General features: G+C 49.0%; 1 gene segment (V, D, J or C); it reads right to left on the bottom strand.

The window, feature by feature from the left end:
- Positions 1-8150: 8150 nt before the first annotated feature.
- Positions 8151-20024, bottom strand: LOC136325490 (immunoglobulin lambda constant 3-like). The segment is given in 3 exon segments: positions 8151-8470; positions 10433-10551; positions 19728-20024. Coding segments are annotated over 3 exon segments (636 nt in total).
- Positions 20025-23568: the final 3544 nt, after the last annotated feature.

Here is a 23568-nt window from a genome sequence, read left to right as displayed (position 1 = left end):
TTGCCTGGTCAAGGTACATATGGGAGTTGATGCTTCCTGCTCCTCCCCTGCTTCTCTCTCTTTCTGTTTCTCCCCTCTCTAAAATGAATAAAAATAAAATCTTAAAAAGAAAAGTATGTAGAGGAAAAAATTGTGAGCAAAGCCATTGCTATATTTTTCAGGGTGCTAGAAGTGTCTAGTAATCGGTTCCAGGCACTCCAAATTTCCTGTTCGTAGTAGCACTCCTTTTGATTCTCCAAGTGACACCTTTCCAGATTCTCAAGCTTTGACCTCAAGTCGACAAACACCTGAGCCCAGATTCTGTCTTGAAATTCTGCAAGTTGCATCTTTTGTAAATTAAGATGGCTGCCGCTATTTCTAATGGCGGGAAACAGCACCCATAGCACAGACCCTCGCCTCTCCTAGCCTCCCCCACACTTATCTCAGTAATGATGGTCAGTTAGAAATCCATGACACCCCAGTGAACAGTAGATTGGATGATGGTTGCTGTGGTATGTGGTTGCTGGTAATGGTAATCACATGGCCCCCAGAGATGCGTCCCCCACGGCATTCTGCTGCTCCCTGCTCTGCTGGCTGAAAGTGAGGTCAAAGATCCCCTAACGGCCTAACCGGAAGTCCCAGAATTGAACACTCAGTGCTGGAGTTCTGTTGTTTTGGCCTACAGACCTCTTGCACAGTGTCTACACTACAGCAAATGTTTTATCCTCGGCTCCTGCACCTGGCCGTGCAGGAGCCGAGGATGAAACGTCCTTCCCAGCATGCAGCCCCGTACTTCTCTGGTATGTGTGTCATCAAAAATGGCTACATGTGCCTGACCAGGCGGTGGCGCTGTGGATAGAGCGTTGGACTGGGATGCGGTTGAACCCAGGTTCGAGACCCCGGGGTCGCCAGCTTGAGCGCGGGCTCATCTGGTTTGAGCAAAGGCTCACCAGCTTGGACAGAAGGTCGCTGGCTCAAGCAGGGGGTTACTTGGTCTGCTGAAGGCCCACGGTCAAGGCACATATGAGAAAGCAATCAATGAACAACTAAGGTATCGCAACGAAAAACTGATGATTGATGCTTCTCATCTCTTTCCGTTCCTGTCTGTCTGTCCCTGTCTATCCCTCTCTCTGACTCTCTCTCTCTGTCCCTGTAAAAATAAAAAAAAAAAAAGAATGTGTTTCCCATCCATGTACATGGAACTTCGGGCTCTGCTAATGGAGAGGTTTTAGTCCTCAAGGAGGGCTGCTTCCTCCAGGGATACAAGAGGCCATCCCTGGGCCACTCTGGGCACCTCATGCCAGTGAACAACAGGCATGGGGTGAGCAGCCTGATTCTCAGGAGTTTTGTGGTTCTCCTACACAGTGGGGCCAGGAGGAGTGTGCCTGGAATCCTGAGAGCACCAGGGTGCCTTCATATCCGTGATGATAGTTAATGCAAATTACCACGGACCAGCACAGATCCTAATAACATTGCAGAATTAAGGAAACACACTTATTAAGAAAGAATGGGACCTGGAGGACTCCTTAAATCAGGGGTCTCAAACTCGCGGCTCGCGGACCCATGCGGCCCGCCGAACAATTTTGTGCGGCCCACAGACTAACCTACGAAGTTCAAAATATTTTGGATAAAATTAAGTAAGCCTAGGGGCCTACTTGTATTTTTCATTTCTCTAGCATCCTAGCTAGATATTAGCTTAAACGTTAACAGCAGTTGTGATGCGAACTACAGTTTCTGGTCGTTTTGTGACACTGAGTAAACTGCATGTACGATTGTGCTTGTTGTACTGATTTTTTTTTTTGTTTTCAACTGCAGTGAGAAAAGTGTTGCATAACAGTTGCCTTTTATAAACCTAGTGTGGCCTGCCGAAACGGCTGTGATCTTGCTCTGCGGCCCACATGCTGAGTTGAGTTTGAGACCCCTGCCTTAAATGCTGATGGCAATATCCGAGTGCCCCATAGCCCAAGTTTGCTTTAAGATTATTTTTTTATTTTATTTTATTTTTTTTTACAGAGGCAGAGATAGACAGGGACAGACAGACAGGAACGGAGAGAGATGAGAAGCATCAATCATCAGTTTCTCGTTGCGCGTTGCGACCTCTTAGTTGTTCATTGATTGCTTTCTCACATGTGCCTTGACCGTGGGCCTTCAGCAGACCGAGTAACCCCCTGCTGGAGCCAGCGACCCTGGGTCCAAGCTGGTGAGCTCTTTGCTCAAGCCAGATGAGCCCGCGCTCAAGCTGGCGACCTCGGGGTCTCGAACCTGGGTCCTTCCGCATCCCAATCTGACACTCTATCCACTGCGCCACCACCTGGTCAGGCCCAAGTTTGCTTTATTATATAGCCATATGCAAATCAAGGAAGTCCTTGATAAAAAGTTACACATCCAAGACTAAAACAGAAACTATCCCAAAGCATAAACAGGATGCATTAGTGAAATCTACCAACATCTGAAAACAAAGAGTCAGAGGAAGGGCATGTAAATTGCTTCCAGCAAGTCAAGGAAGCAAGTGAAGTGGGTGCAAATACTCAGCATCATAGCCAATATGGAGGTGAAGGAGGAGGAATTTAGCCTTTTGCTAAGCCTCAAATCTACAATGGCTTTTTGTCATTTACAGTCCACACAGCAAATTATAGCTACCTCCTTTAGGCAGGAGCACTCATGGCACAGGCCCTCAGGAATGAAGGTTTGGGCACCCCAACAGACAAGTAACCCCCACCAGCTGAGGGGCTTGCTGAGGGAATACAGAATGGACAGTGGAAGGAATGAACACCAGCTACCACCACATGGTAGGCATAGAAGAGAGGACTGTGGAAGAGCTGTCTGATCATGTTGGTGTGTCTTTAGCAAAGAATCCCGTTAGGTTGGTTTGGCCAGAATCCCCCTCACCTGTGATGTTCCCTTTTAGTAATTTTCTATCCACAGACCTCCACCCTGCTCCTTGGTTATGTACATCCCCACTTGCCTGTGCTATATTCGGACCTGAGCCCGAATTGACTATATTGAGGTCTCTTTCTCTTTCTTGTAACAGTGTCTAAATAAAATTGTTTTATTTTTACTGCTTTAACTACTTTCCAGCTCTGGGTTTTCTTGCTCGCTCTCTCTCTCTCTCTCTCTCTCTCTCTCTGTGTTTTTAGCTAGGAGAGGAATGAACATTACCAACTTACATTCACACTTGTTCACACACACTCATACACATCACACACTCTCAGACAAGCACTTCCTCCACCTCTCCCATCCCTGTTTAGCCTCACATTCTGTTTCATTCTCATTCTGGAGCTTGTGGAGGACCCTTACTGCACAAGGAAGGGAACCAGGGGAGGAAGAGATGGGAGCCTACTTGGAGAATAGGTGGGGCCAGCAATGACCCACAGACTGCTCAGAGATTCCCTGGGTTCCAGGACACTCTCCTGACCCCGACCCCAGAAGTCCATCCACCCTGCCACCAACTGAGGGGCAATTTGGAAGTGCCCTATTATGAGCATACCTTTCGCCCAGCATTTGTTGGCTTTGGGGGTGCATCCAGGAAGAGCTCCAAGGGCGGGATTCCTGGGTTGGGGTAGGGGTCTTTGGGCCCTTTCAGCCTTGGGCAATCACACCCTGACTCCGGGATGGCCTCAATCCCCCAGTTGCCAGGGTCTCTGTCTCCTTGCTAGAAGTGCAGGAAGGGGCTCCAGGATGTGCAAACCAGAGGAGTAGAAACCAAAATAGCAGGGCGGGCTCAGGGGCCTCCAAGTAATGAGTGACACCAAGGGAAGGCGAGGCGTGCGAATCCAGAGCCCATGAGATTGTGCAGAGTAGGGAACAGAGCTCAGTGACATCTGAGTGACGCCGGTGGGCTTTACTTGGGTTCTTACTTAATGCCAAGAGGCAATGCACACTGTTGGGGCCCGCAAAGTCTGAACATCAACAACCCAAGGAAGGGCCTGATGTGGGGAATGGGACTATGGCCTGTCACTAGGCTGCAAATTAATCCTGCTGCTCCAAAGAGCAGGCTACAGGTCACAGGAAACCAGAACATGGACATCCTGTATCCTCCAGTTCCAGGAACGTAGATGCCCTGTGCCCACAGTTCCAGGCCAATGAATGCCCTCCAGAAGCACTTGTATGTACATTGGGGACACCCAGGGATTCCCTGGGCCATATTTATGGAAAATAAACTAGATTGCTCCAAAGTCCACCTATCAAGGCGGCCAATACTGTGCTATTACTACACAGCCATCTAGCTCTCTGTATATGGTGTGGTTGCATCAAATATATCTTAAAGATATATTCCATTTATAGGAATTTAGGAACATGGTTGTCAACATGATGTCCATCAGGTACATTTGAAAACTTAGAACAAAATGCAAGGTGTTCAACATGATCTGCAAGATCCCAGGGACAATCCAGGCTCCCTCTCCTGCTAAGTTCCCTTCCTTGGATCTGGCCACACTGGTCTTGCTGTTCTTGTAACTTGTCAGGCACATTCCACCCCAGGACCTTTGCACTTGCTGTTCCTTCTGCTGGGAGCACTCCTCCCTAGGTACCTCCTGGCTTAGTCCCCTAGCTTCATTCAGAGGTGGACTCTCTTGACCATCTACCTAAACCAACAGTTGTCACTCTCTCTCCCCTTAACCCTCTTCCTTCCTAAAGAACTTAGGATACCATGTATTGCAGCATAACATCTCTTGTTTGTTCTGGTCTCTGTAGCCTCTGGAACTTTGCCCCAGGATTTTGTTTCTGAGGCCACTGCCCAGTCCCCAGGGCCTAAAGCAGTGCCAGGCTCTGGAGCTGATGAATGGCTACTTGTGGAATGAATGGGTTGTTTTTTCAGGGAAAGGAGGGAGAACTTGGGACTGGGGTGGGGGCAGGGAGCAAAGGGAATCAGTCCAGCATGACCAGTTGTCTTTTTAAATTTTATTTTAGTAAGAGGAGGGGAAGCAGAGAGACAGACTCCTGCATGAACCCCGACTTTTCTTCTCTTGTAAAAACATCTGAGCTAGTTGATGTCAGCATCTGTTGCCTCTGCATCTATCAGTATTTTTGGCACTTCTGTATTTCCATAAAGCCCAGCTCCCTCCCCTGCTGACACCCTCCCATCCAGCATGGAGCAGCCCTGTCTCAGGGACTCTGGTATAGAAATTCCTCTGCCACATGGTGCCTCCTGGGGCACTGTTCACCCTGTGTGTGGGAAGTGAGGGTACAGCTGCTGTCCCAGCCCCTCTCCTGAGAGAGAGTTCGGCCTCTGGGCTCTGGGAAGGCCTTGGGAACTGGTATAAGCTGGAATCAGAACTCAGGCTAAGTAGGAGGGAGCAAAAGTGCTGGCGCTGGAGTGAGGGGCCAGGTCTTCACCACCTACGTCCTGTGTGACCCTGGCCAGGTCACATCCTCCCTGTGAAAGGAGAGAACAATCTTCAGACTTGTGCAGGATTTCTGATGAACACTCCAGAGGTTATTACTGAGATGCCTGAAACCTTTTAGAGAAATGACAACAGAAGCCACTAGAGGGCACTGTTGCCTCTGGTGTGCATCTGTGTGAGAATGAGTTGTGTGTACATGTAAATGTGAGTGAATTGTGTTGTGGGTGCATGTGTGAGTCTATGTGTGTGTGAACATGAGAGGGGAACTGTCTAGACACTTGAAATGTGTTGATCAGGGATGCAGCTGGGACACCTCTTTGTGGCTCACGGTGAACAGTCAGATGAGGGTGGTGACATCCCTGTTCTGGTGATACTCCTGCACGATTCTGAGTCTTAGGGTGCAGGTTCCTGGGCTAGAGCCCAGACAAAAGGGGCCAATGGCATATGAACATAAGAATGATTTTTAAAAGTGATACAACTTAACAGTCATGTTCACAATTGTCATTTTCAAGGCAGAAGGCCAAGACATTTTAAAATGATATAAAATTTAAGTTTTATAATAAACCAGAAGTAGCCTTTCCTTCCATTCCCCAGCCCCAGCTCGCCTAACAGTTTAGGAAAGACTGCCCTCAAAACACAAGCTTGTATGTTACATTCATGACCATGATAATAGGCCATTATAAAATAAGTTTAATTTCACTTCTTGGTGAAGCCACATTCGTTTTTAAAGTGAATTTGACTCATTACAATCCCAATTGCGGGTTTTAGTGATACATCACAATTTCCAAAATTTTAAAATAATTTCAATTAACTGAGATTTTTTTTGTTTTGTTTTGCTTTTTTGTATTTTTCTGAAGCTGGAAACGGGGAGAGACAGTCAGACTCCCACATGTGCCCAACCGGGATCCACCCGGCACGCCCACCAGGGGGCGACGCTCTGCCCACCAGGGGGCGATGCTCTGCCCCTCTGGGGGGTCGCTCTGTTGCGACCAGAGCCACTCTAGCGCCTGGGGCAGAGGCCAAGGAGCCATCCCCAGCGCCGGGGCCATCTTTGCTCCTATGGAGCCTTGGCTGCGGGAGGGGAAGAGAGAGACAGAGAGGAAGGTGGGGGGGTGGAGAAGCAAATGGGCGCCTCTCCTATGTGCCCTGGCTGGGAATGGAACCCGGGTCTCCCGCACGCCAGGCCGACGCTTTACCGCTGAGCAAACCGGCCTTTTACTTCCTAAATCAGAGTAGTTACCATCCAACAAAAATGGAACGTTCTCATCTTCTTTTACTCTTAAAACCCGCTCCCTGAAGTCAGCTCTGGCTGCAAAGGATTCCATTTCTTTAACGGAGAAAACACAGAGGAAGCCTTCCCCTCTCCGTATATAGCTGTCTCTAATTGCAGCGTAGTCCTCCTGGCCAGCTGAATCCACGACATCGATCTGCACTTCCTCCCCATCTAGCTCTACTTTCTTCCGGGAGCTCTCGGTTTCGGTGGGTTGGTAGTCAGTCCTTGGCAAAATCACCATGTACCAACTGCAGACTGAGAGCAAACTCGCCCACACCACCCTTACCCACTATGTTGTAGACTCTGTATACGGGTATACGTTTCTGACGTTTCGACTTAATTCCCGCCATGTTGTACCAGAGAGTTTTCACCAAAGCCTAGAAGGATTTGAACCGCAAACCAGTCAGCCTCCGCGCGGGCACCGGAAGCCGCTGCCGAATTGGCTCCGGCTGGAGAGTGCGCGATACCTGTCCGGGAGGGTCCGCGCCGGGAGCGCCCAAACGAGGAATCCGATGGGCGGCAGGGGAGGACGAGAAGTGTCGGAACGTCCTGCTCACGGGAGTTCCGCCTGGTTTATTTTAAAGGAGCCTTTATATATCCTCTTATCAGGAAAAAATTTAACCTCTCTACATTTTAAAAAAACAAAACAAACGGAAACAATGCGTTGCACAAATACAGGGCCCTAAAGAGACACTCAGTCCAAGATGCGGGGATGGTGGACCCGGCTACGAGGCCGACCTGCCCCGTGTGGCCGGCCGGGAGGGTGTGGTTCCTCCGTCATAAATGGATATCAGAGACGCAGTGCGAAGGGATATCCACGGTCTAAATCAGCCTTGTGACATTCGAATACAAGTGAAGCTGAGAAATGGTCGGCTTAAGGGCACACTCAGAGGAGGTAAAACAAGGAAAAGTGAAGACCATGACCGTTGGGGCTCCTGACGTTTTGACCAAGTTCTGATTTTTAGGAGGTACCTGATGATGGTTTTGTTACTACTTTTTAAACTTTAGAAATACTTTTATGGTTGCTATAATTTACAGTTAGAAGTACATCAAAATATTAGCAGTGGCTCTTCTGGGTATGGGGAGTGAATTTTTCCTCCTGTTTATTTTCCTGTACTTTTTACATTATTAAGAGTGTGCTGATATTTTAAACAAAAGATATCTTGTTTCAGGGAATCCAGGTCTGATTTTCCTGTTTCCTGGTACAGTGTCTGTGTCCCTTGGAGAGTAAGGCTGGAAACAGAAGTTCCCACCACGTCTGAGTGAAGGATGAGGGGGCTCCGCAATCACCTCCCCCAGGGAACTTCTGCTGGGAACGTTTCCCGCTGGGCACTAAGGATTCTCCCACTCCACCCTGAGAACCAGGAATGGTCACAAATTAAATGACACAAGAAAAAAATGAGCAGAGAGCACGATTTCTAATCAACAATGAGAACATTTTGATTTGAGAATTGTTTGGGTGCAAAAAGCAGGACTGGGGTCAACCAAGGTGGGTGGGGAGACCCCACCCCCGGAGGTCGTGAGGCTCCAGCCCCGGAGGGCGGGGGCTCTGGGTCCTAGGAACACTCTGAGGGGATGACTGTCTTCTCCACGGTGCTCCCCTCGTGCGTGACCTGGCAGCTGTAGCTGCTGCTGGATTTCCACTTGTCGGGCGCCAGGCTCAGGTAGCTGCTGGCCGCGTACTTGTTGTTGCTCTGTATCCAGGGCTTGGTGGTCTCCACACCCTGGGTGATGGGGGTCCTGTCTGCCTTCCAGGTCACTGTCACGTTGCCAGGGTAGAAGTCACTGATGAGACACACCAGTGTGGCCTTGTTGGTGCTGAGTTCCCCAGAGGAGGGAGGAAACAGAATGACTGAGGGTGTGGACTTGGGCTGACCTGTGTGGACAGAGGAAGGGGTGTGAGACACAGAGGGAGAATCTGGGTGTTGGGGTGCCCTGATTAATCTATACCAGGGGTAGTCAACCTTTTTATACCTACCGCCCACTTTTGTATCTCTGTTAGTACTAAAATTTTCTAACCGCCCACCGGTTCCACAGTAATGGTGATTTATAAAGTAGGGAGGTAACTTTACTTTATAAAATTTATAAAGCAGAGTTACAGCAAGTTAAAGCATATAATAATAATTACTTACCAAGTACTTTATGTCGGATTTTCGCTAAGTTTGGCAGAATAAATCTTTATAAAACCACTTACTCTAGTTAAATCTATCTTTTTATTTATACTTTGGTTGCTCTGCTACCGCCCACCATGAAAGCTGGGACGCCCACTAGTATACGGTAGAGACTAGGTTGACTACCACTGATCTATACCCTCTGTGACTGGTCTCATGGCATCCATGTTTGTTCCCTAATCACTCCTTCCTCCCTCCCCCTTTTTAAAAATTTTTTATTTATTGATTTTAGAGAGAGAGGAAGGGAGAGAGAGGCAGAAACATCAATCTGTTTCTGTATGTGCCCTGACTGGGGATCGAACCAGCATTCTCTTTGTATTGGTAGGATGCTCTAACCAACTGAGCTACCCCACCAGGGTGGGACCCTTCTTCTTTGTCACCTCCTTTCCACTTAGCCCCTGAACAGCAGACAGCCCCTCACCCTCCCAGGAGCCCTTCCAAATCACCTCTCCCAGGTGACCTGGTTAAGTCCTTCCACCTGTAGCCTCAGTTTCCCCAAGTGTAACCAGGGCAGGCTGTCCTCCCTCCTCCTGTCTCCAGAGTCTGTGTGTGGAGTCTGGCTCTGACCTCCCGAGCCCTCAGTCCAGTATCAGGTCCCCCCTCACTTCATTCTGAAGCCCGGTGCCTCCTCTTTGATCTGGGGTCCCAATCCAGCCTGATGGTGTGTGGGGAGGCCCCAAGCCTGAGCCCAGCACACAGTGGGGCCTGGATCCCTTGGGCACCTGGCTTTGCCCCAGCTTGGCCTCAGCTCTTCAGCAAGGACCGGGGCCAAAGCCTAGGGGGCTCCTCATAGCTCTTCCTGCCTCCCCATCCCTCATGCCCTGACCCCAGGACCCTTTACCTCGACTGCATTTTTAGTTTTGGTTCCTCAGATGATGGACACAGTGGCCCCGCAGCCACCCAGTACTTCTGACTTCATGGGGCAGCTGTGTAGCTCTGAGTCCCCATTTACCCTTCTTTGTCATCTCCTGAGTCTATTGCACCCTTTGAGGAAGGTGAGTGCTGACCTTTGGACAGGGGTTATGGGGCTCAGGGACAGATGAGTCTGTGCCCCATAGGACCTGCTCCTTTCTGACCATCATCCTGGAAGGGCTGGGCTTCTGGCCACCTTAACCTGTTGCACCTGTGTCTTTGCTTCCCCATATCCTCATGGCCCAGCAGAGGCCCTGAGAGCTGCATCTTAGAGTAAGCAGGACCCTTTTCGCCATCCTCCATGGGCCTCCCCTCAAGTTGAGCTTGTGTCCCTGGAGGTTGGAGTCACAGTCCCACCCCTGTCCCCAGCCTCCTGTAGGGCTCTCCCAGCTTGGATGCGCATGGAACCCTCAGCCCGGACACCAGGAGCTCTGGACCAGCCTCTGGTCCCTTGTGGGCATCTGTCCTGGAAGAGAGAAAGGAGTCCTGTTCCTGAGTCAAATCCCCAGCCCAGCCCCCTGAGATCCAGCCACACAAAATTGTCAGACTCTGGAGGTGGCTATTTCTGCAATTGGGTCCTTCCTGCTGGTTACCCTGAGACCAACACACCTCCGCCAGACCTTATGGGAGAGGTGGGGAGTTCATTTCCTAAGGTTGGGAGGGCAGAGAGGAAGTAGCCCCAGGAGAGTGAAGAGTGACTTCCCTAAGACAGCAGAGGGGGAGGACACGATGGAAAAGGTGTGAGAGCCGCTTACCTAGGACAATGAGCTGGGTCCCACTGCTGAAGACATACCACGGTGGCTGAAGATCAGGCCAGTACCTGCTGTGTGAGCACCTGGGGCCTGACACCCGGGGGCCAGGCTGGAGTAGGGACCTGCTGGGCATGAGGGGTGCAGGGCTGCAGCAGGCAGGGCTGTGATCTGGGGTGGGCAGGCAGCCAGGCCCTGAAAGACTGGGGCATGCTTGGGTGGGCCCACACCCAAAGGTGTCCCTGGCTTTCTTTCCAAGGCAGGCACCACTTCTGCTTTGGAGTCACCCAATGTGTCCTGGTCACCACTGAATCCTCGGTGCTGATGGTGATGCTGAGTACTCTGTCCCGTCAGGTGGAAGTGTTGTGTGGCAGAATAATTCCTGACCTGGCTCTAATCTGTCTGACCTCTCCTGGCCTCATTTTAGGGCCCCTGAGGGTTCCTTTCCCTTAATTTTCTGCTGTCCAACCAAGTGGGCCCCCTCCCTGGGCCTATGGAACTGGGTCATTCCTGACTCAAGATGCTCCCACATGGAGACCCCTCACCCTTTGTCTCCACACATCAAGACACAATTCAGTTCTCTTCATGAAACTTTCACTGAAACCTCTGTCTTTCTGTCCACCTATCTGTCATTCATCCATCCATTATCCATCCATCCGTCCATTTGTTCACCCACCCATTCATTTAACACTGGCTCCCAAGCACACTCTGCTAGTAACTGTTTCATGTGTTGAGACATGGTAGAGCCCCCAGTTCTCATCTCCATCTCTCCCTAAAACCTCTCAGTTAAGACCAACAAGATTCCCTCCCCCAGTTCCCGTTGTACCATGGGTTTTTTTGTTTTTGTTTTTGTTTTTTTGTGAGGAAGACAGACAGATAAGAAGGGAGAGAGATGAGAAACATCAACTCAATTTAGTTGTTTATTGATTGCTTCTTATACATGCCTTGACCAGGAGGAGGCTCAGGCTGAGCCAGTGATCCCTTGCTGGAGCCAGTGACCTTTGGGCTCAAGCCAGCAACCTTGGGCTTCAACCCAGTAACCATGGGATCATGTCAGTGATCCCATGCTCAAGCCAGCGACCCTGTGCCCAAACTGGTGAGCCTGCGCTCAAGCTGACAACTTTGGGGTTTCAAACCTGAGACCTCAGCATCCCAGATCAACGCTCTATCCACTGTGCCACTGCCTAGCCAGGCATTGTTTGTTTGTTTGTTTGTTTGTTTTTGAGAGAGAGAGAGAGAAAGAGAAGAATGGAGAGAGAGAGGAAGGGAGAGAGAGGAGCATCAACTCATAGTTCCTTTACTCTAGTATGCGTTGTTCCTCCTGTGTGCCTTGCCTGGGGATCTAACCGGTGACTTCAGGCTCATGTTGAGCCAGCGACCCCTTGCAGAAACTGGTGACCTTGGGATCATCTCTATGATCCCACACTCAAGCCAGTGACCTTAGGTTTCTAACCGGTGACACCCTCAGTGTTCCAGGTTGATGTTGTATCCACTGTGCCACCACCAGTCAGGCATGTACCTTATGTTTTTGCTGGATGTAGCACAGAGTTGGCTCCTCTCTCCAGAGACTCTTTCCCCTGGCGTCTGAGACCTCCCACTCTCTTCCTCCTCTGGCTTCCCTTTCTCTATGGCTCATACATGGCAGCTGATCCCTTCTTTGCCACCTTCTCACACTGGATTCCCACTACTGCTTATATGGTGAGGCTCAAGTCTATCCCAGCTCCAAGCCTTCTCGCTTAGTGACTATCTCCAGCTGGATGGCCAACAGGAATCTCAGTCTCACCACATCCAAATGAGACTGGCCACCTTCCTCTCAGTCCAGATTTCTTCTGTCTTACTCTTGTCACACGTGATCATGAGTGCTTTGCCCCCACTCACTCCCAGGTTGAAAACCTGTGTTCTTAGATTCAGCATGTAAATATTCCTTTTTTTTAACAGAGACAGAGAGTGAGTCAGAAAGAGGGATAGACAAGGACAGACAGACAGGAATGGAGAGAGATGAGAACCATCAATTCATTAGTTTTTCATTACGTGTTGCAACACCTTAGTTCATTGATTGTTTTCTCATATGTGCCTTGACCGCGGGCCTTCAGCAGACCGAGTAACCCCTTGCTAGAGCCAGCGACCTTGGGTTTTTGCTCAAACCAGATGAGCCCGCGCTCAAGCTGGTGACCTCGGGGTCTCGAACCTGGGTCCTCTGCATCCCAGTCCGACGCTTTATCCACTGCACCATCGCCTAGTCAGGCTTTTTTTTTAATTTATTCATTTTAGAGAGGAGGGAGGGAGGGAGAGAGAGAGAGAGAGAGAGAGAGAGAGAGAGAGAAAGAAAGAGAGAAAGGGGGGAGGAGCAGGAAGCATCAACTCCCATATATGCCTTGACCAGACAAGTGCAGGGTTTTGAACTGGCAACCTCAGTGTTCCCAGGTCGACGCTTTGTCCACTGCGCCACCAGAGGTCAGGCAAATATGCCTTTTTAAAGTTAAAACTAGGCTCAAAATAATTGAGAAACAACACAGTCACCTTCTGAGACTCCAAAAACCACAAGAAGCCCCAGATATTGCTTTGCTGATTTTAACTTCCAACTCATACAAGAACGTGACATTGAATGACACTTATGGGATGCAGCATCTGCATTTTTGCTTTAGGAATTGGCCAGTCATCTGTGGTTGGTTTTGTGATGCAAATATAAGATTTTTATACTTTTACTTTTTATCATTTTAAAATTCCAGAAAATGACATATATAACACAATTAAGCAATATAGAGGTATACTTTAAAAAGTGCACTTAAGGCCCTGGCCAGTTGGCTCAGTGATAGAGCATCAGCCTGGCGTGCAGGAGTCCCGGGTTCAATTCCCAGCCAGGGCACCCAGGAGAAGTGCCCATCTGCTTCACCCCTCCCCCTCTCCTTCCTCTCTGTTTCTCTCTTCCCCTCCCGCAGCCACGGCTCCATTGGAGCAAAGTTGGCCCCGGGCACTGAGGATGGCTCTGTGGCCTCTGCCTCAGGCACTAGAATGGCTTTGGTTGCAACAGAGCCATGCCCCAGATGGGCAGAGCATTGCCCCCTGGTGGGCATGCCGGGTGGATCCCGGTCGGGCTCATGTAGGAGTCTGTCTGACTGCCTCCCCTTTTCCAACTTCAGAAAAATACCAAAAAAAAACCAACCCCCAAATAAAAAGTGTACTTAATATTTATCTTTCCATCTATCTAGTGCCATTCTCTCTTTTCTTTTGTGGTAAAATATATATAGCATAATTTCCCACTTTAACTCATTCTTGAGGCTTGTATTACCTTAATATCAAAACCAGAGCAAGACATTACAAGAAAAAAAAACAAAACTAAAGACCAGTATCTCTCATAAACATTGATGCAAAATCCTCAAAAAGATATTTATAAATTGAATCCAACAATGTATTAAAAGAATTATGTGCCACAACCAAGTGGGATTTATTCCAGGCATGCAAGACTGGTTCAACATTTGAAAATCAGTTAATGTAATCTATCACATCAACAGGCTAAAGAAGAAACCGTATGACAAAACTTCACACCACTAGATTGGCAAAGATTTTTTGGACATGACACCAAAGACACAGTTGAAAAAAGAAAAACTAGACATATTGGACTTCATACAATTTTTTTTTTAATTTGTACATCAAGAGATACTATCACAGACTAAAAAGGTAACCCACAGAATGGGAGAAAAAATTCTCAAATCATACATGTGATAAAGGGTTAATATCCAGAATATACTATATAGGGGACTTCTAAAACCCAACAACAAAAACACCAAACAACCCAATTTAAAAATGGGCAAAGAAGATTTACAAATGGCCAGTAAGTACATGAAAATATGCTTCATATCACTAATCATTAGGCAAATGCAAATCAAAACTGCAAACCACCTCACACCCATTGGATGGCTGCTATTATTATTTTTTTAATTTTATTTTAATTTTATTTATTCATTTTAGAAGGGAGAGAGGAGAGAGATAGAGAGAGAAGGGGGGAGGAGCAGGAAGCATCAACTCCCATATGTGCCTTGACCAGGCAAGCCCAGGGTTTTGAACCAGCGACCTCAGCATTTCCAGGTCGACACTTTATCCACTGCGCCACCACAGGTCAGGCAAACAGTATTTTTTTTTAATTTATTCATTTTAGAGAGGAGAGAGAGAGAGACAGAGAGAGAGAGAGACAGGGGGGAGGAGCTGGAAGCATCAACTCCCATATGTGGATGGCTGCTATTAAAAAAAGAGCAAAAACAACAACTGTTGGCAGGTATGTGGAGAAACCCAAACCCTTGTGCACTGTTGGAAGGAATGTGAAATGGTACGACCACTATTGAAAGCATTATGGTTGTTTCTCAAAAAATTACAAATGAACAGAATAATAAACAAAATAGAAACATTCATAGTTACAGAGAAAAGACTGACAACTGTCAGAGGGGAAGGGAGTTGGGAGACTGGATGAAAAAGGTGAAGGGATTAAGCAAAGATTAAAAGCTCATAGGCATAGCCTGACCTGTGGTGGCACAGTGGATAAAGTGTTGACCTGGGAATGCTGAGGTCGCTGGTTCAAAACCCTGGGCTTGCCTGGTCAAGGCACATATGGGAGTTGATGCTTTCTGCTCCTCCCCCTTCTCTCTCTCTAAAAAAAACCCCACCTAAATAAAGTTAAAAATTTTTTTAAAATTAAAAAAAAAAAGCTCATAGGCATAGACAACAGTATGGTGATTATAAGAGAAAAAGGGGGGTAGGGGTAGGTAGATGAGGGTAAAGGGGGAAGGAGACTTGACTTGGGGTAGTGAACACACAAGACGTTATAGAGATGATGTATTATACAATTGTACCTATATAATTTTTTTTTAGGTGAGAGGAGGGGAGATAGGCAGACTCCCACATGCACCTAGACTGGGATCCACTCAGCAACCCCATCTGGGACTGATGCTCCAGTACTAAGTTATTTTTAGCGCCTGAGGCTGATGCGCTGCTCCAATGGAGCTATCCTCAGTGCCCAGAGGCCACTCTCAAACCACTTGAACCAGTTCCAGTCAAACCAGTCACCAGTCGAGCCACTGGCTGCAGGAGGGGAAGAGGGAGAGAAGGAGGAGAGAAGAGGGTGGAGAAGCAGGTAATTGTTTCTCCTGTGTGTCCTGACCAGGAATCGAACCTAAGACATCCATACATCGGTCGAATGCTCTATCCACTGAGCAACCGGCCAGGGCCAAAAACCTATATAATTTTATTAACCAATGTCACTCCAATAAATTCAGTGTAAAAATATATTCCCAGATAAATGACAACAACAAAAAAGTTACCGCTAGAAGAATTGCCCTGCCTGACCAGTGGATAGAGCATCAGACTGGGATGCTGAGGACCCAGGTTTGAAACCCCAAGGTTGCCGGCTTGAGCGCGGGCTCACCAGCTTGAGCGTGGGGTCGCTGGTTTGAGCCTGGGGTCATAGACATGGCCCCATGGTCAGTGGCTTGAGCCCAGAGGTCGCTGGCTTGAGCCTAGAGGTCGCTGGCTTGAGCCCAGAGGTCACTGGCTTGAAGCCCAAGGTCGCTGGCTTGAGCAAGGGATCAATCACTCTGCTGGAGCCCCTGGTCAAGGCACATATGAGGAAGTAATCTAGAACAACTAAGATGCTGCAATGAAGAACTGATACTTCTCTTCTCTCTCCCTTCCAGCCTGTCTGTCCCTATCTGTCTGTCTGTCTGTGTCTCTTGCTTAAAAAAAAAAAAAGAATTGCCCTAAGAGAAATACTTCAGGTTAAAATGAAAGGGTACTAGATTATAAATGAACGCTTTTATGACTCTTGATACAGGGTGTTATTTGTTCTAGAAATTTAATCTGACCTGACTGTCCATGAGATTTCCCATTTGTTCCTGGTCAACCCTTGAGTACAGTCACTTTATATTCACTTGCCAAAATCATAGACTATCTTAGTATCTGGTCACTGCATAGACTGCTCCCTCTGCTACTCGAATCTAGCCTCAAAAACTCCGAAGCCATTTTCCAAGACACAAATTTAACTCTGAGAGTTCCCTGACACAGTACATACTACCCTCACCCCCGACCCCACCCCTTTCCTGAGTCTGCCTTCCCCGGTATCTCCCCAGCTCCCTCCATTGTCTGTGTACCTCACTCCTCCTGGCTGACGCTGCTGTCTTTGCTGGGAGCATTCCCATCATGGGTCAGCGCTCCTCCATCTGTAAAACCAGCTTGGCCATGCCCCCTCCCACTTTACTGCTCCTAAAATGTCCATGGCTTTGTTCCCATGACTGGACATGACTTCCTTGGTTCAGGCTGATTCTTTCTGTATTCCCTGGTCCTGAGTGGCACCACAATGAGTGGATGTCCTTGGGGAGACCAACTCTTTGCAGAATCCCTTTTTTGGACCATTTTGTTGAAATACAGAACACATTGATGTAGTTACAGTGTTCTCCTAATGTCTATGGAAAAAGGCAGGGCATCCTAGCTCTTCCCCTCCAATTCCTCTCACCTTCTGAATCTGACCACATATCAGTCCACTCTGTCTGGGCCAATTCCCTCCTCCTGAGGTCTCTCAAGTCCCAGATTCCCATCCTCTCCTACCCACCCAAGTCTGATCATGTCATTTTCTTGCAAACATCCCCCAGGACTCCCCAGATGATGTCTGTCCTCCGTGGATGAGTCCTCCAGGTCTGAGCCTGGCCACCTATCCCTGTACCCACTTGCTCCGGCCTGTGGACTGTCAGCAGCTTTCTGAGGTGGGTCGCTCTATCTGTTCTCCCTCCCCAGTGGAACCTCCTCTGCCCTTTGCTGTATGTGCCTCTGTCCTGAAAGCATCACACTGTGTGTGGTTGTCACTTCATGTGGCCCTCTCTCTGGATGGACCTTGAGTTGGGGCCGAATCTTGTTCCCCTGGGATCCCAGCCTCAGCATAAGGCTTGACCTCGATGGGGGCTCCATCTCTCCTCATGCTTTCCTGGGCCCTGCCCTTGCTCAGAAGTCCTTGCAGGACACAGATGCCATCCCTGTCCTGACACTCACAAGTGCTGACCCACCTCCATGCTAGATTGCTGGTGTAGCAGAGGATCAGCTTACTCCCACCCCTCATTACAGCGATCCCAGTACCCCTGGAGCAAGCAGGTGCCAGGCTGCAGGGCCCTCATCCAATTAGGACTCCTCACTTTGCAGAGGGGGAAAGTGAGGCCCAGAGAAGTGGACTTGTCAGCCCCATTTAAGGGCTGGAGATGGGGATGGCTGGAGGCCACTGAGCTTGGGCACTGGAGTCTGCACCAGCTGTGTGATTTTGGGCAGGTTGCCTCACTTCTCTGACCTCCTATCCCCATCTGTAAATTGGGGGTAACATTAGGACCTGCTTGATAGGGCCATCAACAGGGAGGCTCTGCCCCTTAAATGATTACTGCCCACAGTGAACATGCTGTTATGTCACTGATTATCGTAAGTGGTCTCAGATGCTCAGCACTTTGTCCAGGGACTTCCCACCACACAGGGAGGAGGGGCTCGGGTCACACATCAAGGTGGGACAGACAATGGCCAACAAAAACCCTCACCCCTCTGGCCAGTTGGCTCAGTGGTAGAGCGTCGGCCTGGTGTACAGAAGTCCCGGGTTCGATTCCCGGCCAGGGCACACAGGAGAGGCGCCCATCTGCTTCTCCGCCCCTCCCCCTCTCCTTCCTCTCTGTCTCTCTCTTCCCCTCCCGCAGCCAGCGAGACTCCATTGGAGCAAAGATGGCCTGGGCACTGGGAATGGCTCCTTGACCTCTGTCCCAGGCACTAGAGTGGCTCTGGTTGCAACAGAGCAACGCCCTGGAGGGGCAGAGCATCGCCCCCTGGTGGGCAGAGCGTCGCCCCCTAGTGGGCGTGCTGGGTGGATCCGGGTCAGGCGCATGCGGGAGTCTGTCTGACTGTCTCTCCCTGTTTCCAGCTTCAGAAAAATGCAAAAAAAAAAAAAAAAAAACCCTCACCCAACAAAAACCCTTTCCCATGGAGGTATCTGTATCCTGGGGGGCCAGTCCCAGGAGGTAGCCCTGGCTGAGGATCCTTGGCTCAGGGTCTGGTGACCTGAGGACACCAGGAAAGGTGCTGCACACCACAAGGCATCAGCCAGAGCCTGTGCCCTGGTGCTCCTATGAGTGGCGCCTGAGCGGGGGAAGAGTGAGGATATGGCTCACCAGCTAAGAGAAGAAGGTCTGGACACGCTGGGACAGTAGCATCCGCCACCCACGGGACGTCCTGCCCCTGCCTCTGTGTCTGCCCCACCCACAGGACCAGGTGGTACACTAGTCTTGGGGCAAAATTTAAGGGGTGCCAAAACAGTAATGAAGATAATATTTTAATACAATATTTAAAAGTAATCAATGCAGCCTGACTAGGCAGTGGCGCAGTGGATAGACCATCAGTCTGGGATGCGGAGGACCCAGGTTCGAGACCCCGAGGTCGCCAGCTTGAGCGCGGGCTCATCTGGCTTAAGCAAAAAGCTCACTAGCCTAGACCCAAGGTCGCTGGCTCCAGCAAGGGGTTACTCAGTCCACTGAAGGCCCGCAGTCAAGGCACATATAAGAAAGCAATCAATGAACAACTAAGGTGTCCCAACAAAAAACTGATGATTGAGCCCTGGCCGGTTGGCTCAGCGGTAGAGCGTCGGCCTAGCGTGCGGGGGACCCGGGTTCGATTCCCGGCCAGGGCACATAGGAGAAGCGCCCATTTGCTTCTCCACCCCCACCCCCTCCTTCCTCTCTGTCTCTCTCTTCCCCTCCCGCAGCCGAGGCTCCATTGGAGCAAAGATGGCCCGGGCGCTGGGGATGGCTCCTTGGCCTGTGCCCCAGGCGCTAGAGTGGCTCTGGTCGCAGCAGAGCGACGCCCCAGAGGGGCAGAGCATCACCCCCTGGTGGGCAGAGCATCGCCCCTGGTGGGCGTGCCGGGTGGACCCTGGTCGGGTGCATGCGGGAGTCTGTCTGACTGTCTCTCCCCGTTTCCAGCTTCAGAAAAGAAAAAACAAAACAAAAAAACTGATGATTGATGCTTCTCATCTCTCTTCATTCCTGTCTGTCCCTGTCTATCCCTCTCTCTGACTCTTTCTCTGTCTCTGAAAGAAAAAAAAAAGTAATCAATGCAAACAAATTCACACTGGACAAAAGGTCAACTCTTCAAATAAAGCGGGTATCTGCTCAGGCCCCTGCTCTCCAGTGCACCCTGCCTTCTCTCCCTTTCTCCTCACTGCCACCCTCTGTCCCCCACTTCCAGTTTGGGCTGCAGAGACTTTCATGTCCCCCACATGACTCACTCATCCCCTTACCTTTCCAACAAGCTCCGAGTGCTGCTTCTTGTCGGGGTTCCAGAGCTTCTAGCCCTCCTCTGAGGTGCTGTAGTAGAGAGTAGCAGGCCCTGGGTGCCCACTGCCAGGCCCAGCAGCACCAGGGGCCAGCACTGCCTGAGGCCAGGACTCTGTCCTCTGCGGGCCTCATGGCCCACCTGTCCTATGCTGGGCCTCATCTGCCCACAAGGTCAAAGGCACCTCTGGCTGAGCTGCTGATGTAAGCTTCTGGGGGTGGTAGTGTTAAGTTAGCAGGTGCCTCTGGTCCCTCTCGCTAGCAACGACTGTCCCAGTGCACCCAGGCATGGCCCTGTCATCTGCCTGGGCCTTCTTTGGTCCCTGCCCCTCAGTGCCCCTCTCTCTCCAGGGCCATGGCTGTTACTCCTGGGGGTCTGTCCCTGTGGGGCATCTGCCAACTGCCATGCTGTGGTTGGGATCCAGGGTTCAACTGCTCCTACCGCAGCTGCCAGCCCGGCCCTGCCCCTGGGGCCTCGTATGGGGCACACCTGCTGCTGCCAAGCGTCCAGTGGACAAGAAGTCACCTGAGCTCAGCAGTGTGGCACTTGGGCTGGCACTTCTCTTCTGACCAGCCTGAGTGGTGGTGCTGCCAGGGAGGAATCAGGTGTTGGCTTAGCAAGAAGCCAATGTTCAAGTCAGGAAATTGTGATATTATTATAAAAATGGTGTCCAGCACCTCGTGGGTCTCATATCTCTCCCTCTCTCTTCCTCTCCCCCCCCTCTCTCTTTCACACACACACACACACACACACACACACACACACACACACACACCCTTGGGGGAGATCAGTCTTTATTCAGACTTTAACAGAGGTCAGATTTTATCCAGAGGGTCACCATCACAAGCCCAGCATCTGGCACACAGTGATGGCTTCCACAAGGCCCATTTTACCTCTCCCTTTGGTGTGAGCCAGCCATCTCCCCAGTGTCCAGATGAACCCTCAGCACAGGGTTCATCACAAAGACTCCAGCCATCTAATGGGATGCTGGAATAGCAGAACCAGTGATGACTCTGGTCACCGAGTTCCCAGGCTTCCTTGCCTTCTCCCAAAATGAAAGCTATACAGACCTTATTTTCAAAGCCCGATTCCTGATAATCTGTACTCTACTTTCTCTACAAATCTGACTACTCTAGGAACCTTATATAAGTGAAAATACTTTTTAAACTGGGAAGTACTCCATACATAATACATATGGAAGATAAGAAATTACTACTACTACTACTACCAGCTGGTTGGTCTACTTGGTGTGGCTTGGGAAAAATCAGTAGCCATTAAGAAATAAATAAATCCTTGATGACATTTCAACTTCTACTTTTCGAATGTTGAGTTGCAACTCATAGAGTTGTGAAATTGATTCAGTCAGTTGCAACCAGCATTTTGGCTACAGTACCCATATATTTGATCAAACATTATTCTGAATATTTCTGTGAGGGTGTTTTGGAAGATATTGATATTCAAATTGGCAGATTAACATTAAATTAATGCTTTGAAAAGCAGCTTGGTCTTCCTAATGTGGGCGGGTCTTATCCAATCAGTCAAAGGCCTGAATAGAATAAAGACTGACTTCCTCCAAGCTAGAAGGAATTCTGCAAGTGGACGAACTCAAACTGCAACTTCTGAGTCTCTAACTTGCCAATCCACTCAGCATATTTTGGATTCACGCCTCTATAATCATGTGAGCCAATACCTTAAATCCTCCCCCCCATTGCCATGGGAGGTGGCAGAATAATAGCCGGTCCTGGGCCTGGACCCCGCTGATGGTCAGAGTGGCTATGTTCTGGTAGTTGGAGCGGAAGCATCAGTAAGGTATCCCTGAGAGCCAGTTGCTATCAGCATACATGACAGAGAGAGAGAGAGAGAGAGAGAGAGAGAGAGAGAATGAGAGAATATGGCCAGTCACTGATGTGACAGACCGTACCGTTCTTAAGGAGTCACAAAGACTCCAGCCATCTAATGGGATGCTGGAATAGCAGAATCTTTGGAGCCCAAGAATTCATTCAGTTATTCATTCACTCAGACATCTATTCACCCGACTCTATTATCACCTAGTGTTTGTCACACATAAGATGAGTTGAACAGATCCTGCCCCCTGAGAATTTGCAGGTGAGTGGAGGAGAGATACTTGCAAAATAAATTTAGAGCTGTGTGGTAGGTGCTAAATATAGCAGGGAAAACATGATGTTTGTGCACAACAGGAAGCCAGTAACTGTATAACCAGGTCAGGGAAATCCCGCCTAAGGAGTGGGATTTGAGATAACTGTAGAACCCTAGTCCGTGAAGCCAGCTGGAGATCACTGAAAAAGGACAGGAAATAAATGGTTTGAGCGAAGGTTTGGAGGCAACCAAGAGAAGCAGGTGTCAGATCAATTGTAGATGGCTTACCAAGACACAAACAGGCAGTGATGAGACGTACAAGACATGGAATTTGGGACAGAGTCTGGGCCACCTCCCAAAGCTGTGTCATGATAAAGAGTCTGAATTTTCTTCCTTCAACCTGTACCATCCCATCCCAAGCCACAGGCAGCTTTCACTCACTTGGAATGTGGCTGGTCCAAATTGAGATGAATCACAAGTATAAAATATACACTGGATTTTGAGGATTAAAAAAAAGTTTAAACCATTTTATAACTATTTTTTATATTGATTGCATGTTCAAATGATAATATATGGTGATATATTGGGTTAAAAATAATTTCACCAGTTTCTTTTTGCCTTAAAAAAAAATGTAGCCACTGGAAAGTTGGAAACAGCAGAAATGGCTTGCACACATGCTTTTGAGATTGGGAGACAAGCTATGGTGGGAGTAAGGAAGATGCGTGGAGGATACAGGCTGCAGCAGAGGAGTTCATAGGAGGCCAGATAACGATAGAGGTGAGAAATGACTAAGACTATTTATTGATTTTAGAGAGAGGATAGAGAAAGAAGGGCATGGGAGGAGTGGGAAGCATCAACTCGTAGTAGTTGCTTCTCGTATGTGCCTTGACCAGGCAAGCCCAGGGTTTTGAACCTGTGACTTCAGCATTCCAGGTCGACGCTTTGCCCACTGCACCAACACAAGTCAGAAATGACTCAGACTAAAGCAAAGGATTGGACAAGGGAGATGGCCAGGCCTGGTGACTGATGAAGTAATGATACTATTTTTTAAAATAATTTTTTTAATTTATTGATTTTAGGGAGAGAAAGAAAAGAGAGAAAAGAGAAGCATCCATTTATCATTTCATTTAGTTGTGCATTCATTGGTTTATTGTTGTATGTGCCCTGCCTGACCCGAGATCGAACCCACAACCTTGGTGTTGAATCAAGATGATGCTCAGTCTAACAAATGGAACTACCCGGTCAGGGCCGTGATACTACTATTTTATTGAGCACCCTTTACAGTTAAGCCCAGGTAAGCACTTTTTATAAATTAATGGGTTCCACCTGACCTGTGGTGGCGCAGTGGATAAAGCATCAACCTGGACGCTGAGGTTAATGGTTCAAAATCCTGGGCTTGCCTGGTCAAGGCACATATGGGAGTTGATGCTTCCTGCTCTTCCTTCTCTCTCTCTCTCTCTCTCTCTCTCTCTCTCTCTCTCTCTCTCCCTTCCTCCTCTCTAAAATGAATAAATAAAATCTTTTTTTGTGTGTGTGGCAGAGACAGAGAGAGTCAGAGAGAGGGACAGATAGGGACAGACAGGAAGGGAGAGAGATGAGAAACATCAATTCTTCATTGCAGTTCCTTAGTTGTCCATTGATTGCTTTCTCATATATGCCTTGACTGGGGGGCTACAGCAGACCAAGTGACCCCTTGCTCGAGCCAGCAA

Source organism: Saccopteryx bilineata, chromosome 2 (genome assembly GCF_036850765.1).
Source record: "Saccopteryx bilineata isolate mSacBil1 chromosome 2, mSacBil1_pri_phased_curated, whole genome shotgun sequence".
NCBI lineage: Eukaryota > Metazoa > Chordata > Mammalia > Chiroptera > Emballonuridae > Saccopteryx > Saccopteryx bilineata.
This window is presented reverse-complemented; position numbering and strand designations above follow the sequence as displayed.